We start from the raw sequence: 7,160 nt of genomic DNA on the forward strand, positions 1-7,160 counted from the left end.
TTACTGAGGTCAAAGTGGTTGAATATCAGTAATTTACATAGTTAATAATAAAAGGAGATCATATATGGTTGATACATCATGAATTGCATTCATATCACTTATAGAAGTCACTTTTTGCTTCACACCTTTTAGATCATATAGAATTGTTTTTTTTTTTTTAGTACTTGCTGGTTTTTAAGCTTCTAAAATTGCCATCAATGTCACTTGGGTCAGAAGATGGGCTTCATTGTGTAAATCAGTCATGTAGGGAACTTTCAGACAAGCTATGTGCATATGAAATTATTAGTTACATTTTAATGTGTATGGAAAATTGAAGAGGGCTTGAACATATGTGAAATGTGAGTGTGTTGCACTACCTGGCTTTCAGACTTCTGTGTACAGGTCCCATACTCTCTCCTCAGCTGGGCAGGGCTCTCGTGAACAAAGAACACCTGTCTGACCTTTGTGAGTTAACTCAGATCCTTCCTTGTTACAGAATGCTCTTTTTACTTGGTTTATAAATTCTAGTCATTTTACTTATGTCTTAGCCATTTTTAGGAAACATTCCACATATTTATCATAGCTCTTATCATTTTCTCCATTTTCTTAATCCCTTTTTATAATATTTTATGTAACACAACTTAGCATAAACCTGACACATTTCATGTTATTTTTTTATGGCTTAAAGCTTTTCTTCTTAGGCTGATTGGAAATTTATTTAATTTTACTTATAAATTTTTATTGTGGTAGGCATACAATAGGTATTTAATGAATTGATTACATTAAGAAGCAGACTAAATGGAAGAAAAGTAAAATGATAATTGATTGCTATGTTTAAGTGAAGATTTCATGGGTGAATATTTTACTCTTTTTTTCTAAATATATAATTTTGCTATAGTACTGTAAACATACAGTATAGAAAATAAACAGTTATTAGTTGTTTACTGACATCTTAAACTTGTAATTGTTTTAGTAACATTGGGTCAAATATTTATTATTCATTTAGTGCTTTAATGTCTATTACATGTTAAATTTATTAATTTTTTCTTTAATAGGTGGAAAGGACAGACGAAGTGGCCTCATTCTGACAATTCCATTATGCTTGGAACAGACAAATATGGATGAGCTGAGTGTCACCTTAGACTACCTGCTCAGCATTCCAAGGTGACTCTAAAGGTGTCTTTTCTTAAATCTCAGTATGTTTTCATTCACTTACTAATGATTCCTGCTATTATTAAAGTATATTTTGCTATTTTATCTGATTTTATTAGCAATGAAATTAACACCAGAATCAGTAATTTATACCACAGCAGATAAAATACTTATTTTATGTTCTTGATGCACTGAATGATATGATACATATTTCCAAAATGTATGTATTGTTACCTTTCACAGAACACAGAGATCGAGCATCTATATATCATGCAGCTTCAGCAAACTTAGAGAAGTGAATTCAGCAGAAAGTGTTTTTTATTTAGTTAGCTATTTCACTATATAGATAAACAGTTGTAGGTTTTTAATGTATCAAGTGAAGGCTATTAGGAGTTTAAAACATTTTTATTTTAAAAAATGCAAAAAAAAATGTTTTTTAATTCAGAGTTCCTTAGATTTTTAATTTTTCAATTTCTTGGATGAAGACAAAACTCAACCTTTCTATTTTCCCAAGCCTGCCCACCACTTCAATAACAACTGCATCAAGCCCCTTCCCCAGCTTCCTCTCCCATATGTGACATTTGGGGGCTGACGTCAAATGCGTAGGTCTCCTCAAAACAATTGGATCAGAATCTCTGGAGGTGGACCCCCAGGCATTAGAATTTTGGAAAAAATCAGTTGTTCTTGATTCTATAGAGATCTAACCTGTACAGAAGTTACCTTTCCATTTTTCTCAAGTTTTGAATTTTTTTTTTAAATTTAAATTTGGATTTTAAGTCAGTTCTTCTTAATTGTAGAAAAACTCATTTATGTTACAGAATAAATATCAGGACGCAGAAGATTAATGACTTCCCAGAAATCACAGGGGCATTAAGGTTGTAAGTCTTTAGTCACTCAGTAAATATGTGAGATTCTTCAATGAACTTCTCATTGTTCTAGGTGCTGAGAAAATACATGAACAAAGCAAACCCAGCCCCTGCCCTTATAGGCCTTATTCCCTAATGGGCAAATGAATATTACAAGTAAATACACTTGTAATGTTCTTGAGTGCTATGAAAATAGCGTGAAAAGAGTTTAGAGAGGGATGGGTTGGGAAGGGGTTGTGTGGTAATCTTTTATAAAATGATAAGAATATTTTACAGACGTGATTGAAGTGAGGGGTAGGCCTTACAGATACTCAATGAAAGAGCATTTAAGAAAAAACATTTAAGCCAAAGGGAACAGTGAGTGCAAAGGCCCTGAGACAGGAGCAAGCTCAGCATGCTGTGGGATTAGCAAGGAGGCTTGTGTGGCTGGAGCAGTTCAAGAGAGGGACAGAGTGCTGGGAGAGTGATCAGAGAGAAAGGATGGAGTCAGACCATAGAAGACCTTGTAGGCCAAGGTAAGGGATTCAGTTCTGAATGAGAAGGAAAGCCGTTCTTGTACTCTGACTGAGGGAGTGATTTGATTGTGTCATTAAACATTTTTAAAAGCCCTCTTGGCAGCTAGAAGCTGCCAAAGTATTAGTAAAATAATATTATTGCTTAATGGAAGCATGTTATTTAATGAAGATAAATTGTAAACAAGTAATTATAATAAAAGCATAAGTGAAATTAGTGCCATTATATAAGTGTAAGCAGAGCTCTATGAGTGGAAGAGGAGGATCCCTTAGCTGTAATCAAAGATGTTAGTGAAGAGCTACAGAATAGTGAATCCAGGAAACCCACCTGCAGTCTCTTCCTAGTCAAAGGGAGTGAGTTTGTTAAGGAGCCTCTCTTCTTTTAATATCCTGTTTTAACTCAGTCACCTTACCCTTGAAAGGCTCTTTACAGAGTAAGAATGGGGAGGCAGGGTTTTAATAGATTTTTTTTTATTATCATTGTTCTTAAAATATAGTTATAAACATGTTAATAGTGTATAAGAATTTATTAATATAGCACTTCAGGTCCTCCAGCATGCCCTTTATAAAGGACGTAACATGCTTCCAAATTAAATATGTCGTTAAAAACAGTTTAAACTCCACTTCCAGGAATGAGGTAAAAAAAATTAAAACTATCCCTTTCAAGTAGTTGAAAGATCACTTGGTCTTGCAGTTTTCAAATAGTATCTTTGGATTGTGTATATTTTCATTATCTATCTTAGTAAAATGTTAGAAAGTATGATTAAGGGTGTTTTTAAGTACCCTAAAAGATAAATTTAGAGTATTTTATGCCCTTAAGATCACTGCAGATGGTATTTGCAAGCTTCATTACTTTCTTTGTCTTAATATACAGATTAATTTAGAGTGTGCTTTGAAATATAAATGCTTTGTGTAAAACTTCTTTAACAAAATGATGTGTAATTTGTACTTCAAACATGCAGATGCCAGTGATAAGAAAGTACCAAATATGGGGATGACACACTTTTCTTTGCTCTAGTCCCAACTGAGAAGGCCCTCCACTGGGCAGCTCAGTGTCTTAGCTCTCCTGTTTGCAAATTCCCATAATGTCCTAAAGGCCCCTGAGTCTCTTCCACCTACCGGAAGTCTACTCAGTACCCAACTACTCTATCTAGGCTGGTCTCTCTTGGGCTGTGTCCCCACTAAGTCATAGTGGTCTTCCTAGATGTCTTGTTGGTGGGGAACTCCAGGAATTTCTTCCTTACCTGATCCCACAACCATCAATTAAATGTCAGATTTGCTTCCCACAGCAAGCCTTTACATGCTGTTGCTAATCCAGAAATGATCATTGTATTGCTTCACTTTTTTCCCCCCAAAGAATACTTAGTGGGTCTTTTGTTTTGTAACACAAACTTAGAACATGTCAACATTTTTATTGTGATATAATTCACACACCATAAATATCACCTTTAAAAGTGTACGGTTCAGTGGTTTTTACTATATTCACAAGGATGTGTAACCATCACACTCTCCAATTCCAGAACATTTTCATCAGTCCAGAAAGAAACCCTATACCCATTAGCAGTCACTCTCCATTCTCCCCTCCTTCCAGCCCATGGCAGCCACTAATCTGCTTTCTGTCTCTAGGTATTTGTTCATTTTGAACATTTCATATAAATGGAATCATATAATATGTGAGCTTTTGTGTCTGGCTTCTTTGACGTAGTGTAATATTTTCAAGGTTTATTTATGTTATAGCATGTATCAGTACTTTATTTTTATGGTTGACTAATGTTCCATTGTATGGATTGCCACAATTTATTTTTCCATGTTATCAGCTCTTGACATTTGGGTTGTTTCTACTTTTGGCTATGGTGAATTATGCTGCTGTGAACATTTGTGTGCACATTTTTTATATGGACATATGGTTCAAGTTGCCTCACCTTGAACACTTCTCTCTTTTTTTGGAAGCTCAGTTTTTGTCTCTGTCTGCAGAGGTGCCTGTCCTTCCAAATCTTTAGCCATATCATTCTCATTCTTGTTACCTTACTGTTTCTCAATAGAATTGAACATCACTTCTCCAAGAACCCTCCTGAGAGATCCATGTGGATTCTTGGAGGGCAAGGGAGGGTTAGTAGAATTCCCTAGACTGTTGGATTTAAATCTCAGGACAGGGGCAGCTGTTTACCTTTCCCATAATGTATGCATTGGGAGAACTTTGAATTGGGAGAGGTTTCATCACCAAATCCTTGCTCTGCTAAGCAGCCTTGTAGTTTCTTCTACAGTATTGGAGTGAGGGCAGTTGAGATACTTGTAACAAGTTTATTTTATAAATAAAACAGTAATAATAAAGTTATGTAATTTTGGTCTCCAGGATGGCATTTTTTCCTATAGTTGTTGCATTTTACTAGGGTAGGCTTCTGGGAACTCTTTAGTAAATATTTGAGTAATTGGATATAATATATAGCAATAACACATTTTCCAACACTCAAGATAATATTTTGCTGGTAGAATGACTGGGAATGTGAAAGTGAGAGCAGATGTGGGTCAGACAGGGTGTATTCAAGCTATGAATTATTATGTATACCAAATGCTGCCTCTTCTCATTAAATTTCTCCAAAAGAACACAAGCTCATTTCCAGTGGTTTAATAATGGCTAACTTTATTGTCTACTTGTTTTATTCTATTACTTTACAAACTTTAACCTTATACATCTGGCAGAAAGGAGAGACAAGAAGTACTCATTACTTGGCAGTCATTAGTTACATACGTCAGTGTGATCCCATTTTACAAGTGAAGACATTGAGAGACTAGTGGGACTATGTAAATGTTGCTTTGATATCTTCTCTTTTTAAGACAGTGACTTTCCATACATTTAGAGTAACTTTCTTGCCAGATTAACTTGTAAATTCTCAGTATTTCCTGAATTGAGAAAAGTAAATTGCTTGAGGACACTGAACAGATACTCTGAAGAATTTTATTTATTGATAATATAAACCAGACTAAGTAAGATTAATACTGCTCTGTGTATGATTAAGATATAAATTTTATTTAGGATTATAAAAAATAAAATATGAAGCTTGTTTTAATGTTTTGTAGTTTTGTTTCATTTCAGTGAAAAGTGTAAGGCTAGAGGATTTACCGTCATTGTGGATGGCAGAAAATCACAGTGGAACGTGGTGAAAACAGTAGTCTTAATGCTACAGGTAATTTTATTTTTTACTATTAGGAAATGACTTTAGTTTACAGCAACAGATAAGATGGTAATGGTAAATGTATTTCATTTATTGGACTGTGCCCAAGTTTCTCAGCAGTGACCGAGCTCTGAAGTGCACAGCTCACTATTGGATTGATATATTAATTCAGTTCTCGTAGGTTTGACTTTGAGTAGTAAAATAAAATTCAAGCCTATTTTAAAGGTTTGTAAATGATTGAAAATAATATGTCATATTTAAATAATTGAAGCAAGTAGGCCATTCTATCTAAAAGTGTGAGGGCAGACGTTATCAGACTCACCTGGGAACTTTTGCAGGCTGTAGTATCTGCATCATCCCCGCTCTGCCTCATTCTGATGCAACAGGTGAGGAGTAGGACTGGGTAAGTCTAGTCTGAAAACGCTTCTCAGGCAGTTTTGATAGGTCTCTCCCTTCTGATCTCCTCTTTCCTCCCAAAAGCACCAGGATGTTGGATGGTCTTATTATTTATCTCTAACCCAGAAGAAGTTTACCTGACAGCCATTTCCCTGAGGACTTTAGCTGTTCACAATTAGCATTTAATAAATAGCTGCAATTACACAGTCCCTAATCTGATTCTCGTCTTGTGTTTTACATTTCCTTGTGTTCCTTACAGAATATTTCTGTAATCCCTTGCATGTAATAGGTACTTAGTAAACATTTGTTAATATAAGGGTATTTGAGGATATTATGATCTGAAATGGAAAAATAAAACATTTGAGTGATTGAAAGGGGATAGATTTCTCCCATCTACCTGGGTTTCCTTAGAAGGGCTTCTAAAGAAGGCAAAAGTTAAGTGAGTTAAATGAAAGAGATTATTTAATTTAAATGAAAGAAAATGAAAAGGGCATTCCTGGCAGGGACACCGGCTTAGTGATAGCTCGGAAATGAAGCAAATACACTGAAGGGAGTTGATGACAGGCCAGTTTAGGGGAAGTTAAAGTTTGCAGTTACATGGGATAGTGAACATTCGGTTAAGTAAATATCAGTGATATTGAAAGAAAGATTAAGAATGGGGTGAATGATTAAAGAAGTACAAATTAGTAGTTGATAGATGGTCACAGGGATGGGGAGCACAGCATAAGGAATGCAGTTAGCATTAATGCAATGGCTAGATAGAGCCAGAGGAGAGAAAGAACAATTAGGGAGATTGTTTTATAAACCACATAAATGTCTAACCAATGTACTGTATACTTGGAACTAACAAAATTGAATAAAAAGAAAAGAAAATGGGTTCTAGAATCAGAATGACTGTTAAATCCCAGTCCTGCCAATTAATATAAATAATTAATTAAAAAAAAAAAAGCCAAATAGGGAAAAATAAACTTGAGGCATGTGAAAGAGGCCTTCTTAAAAAAGAAAATGGCCAACTTTTATTTATAAGCAAATTATAATCCTTGGTCATTTGCGTGTGTGTGTGTGTGTGTATGTATATATAT

General features: G+C 34.8%; 1 protein-coding gene across 1 annotated transcript in view; it reads left to right on the forward strand.

The window, feature by feature from the left end:
* Positions 1-7,160, forward strand: part of SESTD1 (SEC14 and spectrin domain containing 1) — a 97,575-nt gene that overhangs the window by 28,744 nt on the left and 61,671 nt on the right. The window contains exons 3-4 of the mRNA XM_011356720.2: positions 1,035-1,143; positions 5,604-5,694. Of these exons, the coding sequence (XP_011355022.1) occupies positions 1,035-1,143; positions 5,604-5,694 (200 nt within the window). The remainder of the gene's footprint in view (positions 1-1,034; positions 1,144-5,603; positions 5,695-7,160) is intronic.

Source organism: Pteropus vampyrus, unplaced genomic scaffold (genome assembly GCF_000151845.1).
Source record: "Pteropus vampyrus isolate Shadow unplaced genomic scaffold, Pvam_2.0 Scaffold2, whole genome shotgun sequence".
Lineage (NCBI taxonomy): Eukaryota > Metazoa > Chordata > Mammalia > Chiroptera > Pteropodidae > Pteropus > Pteropus vampyrus.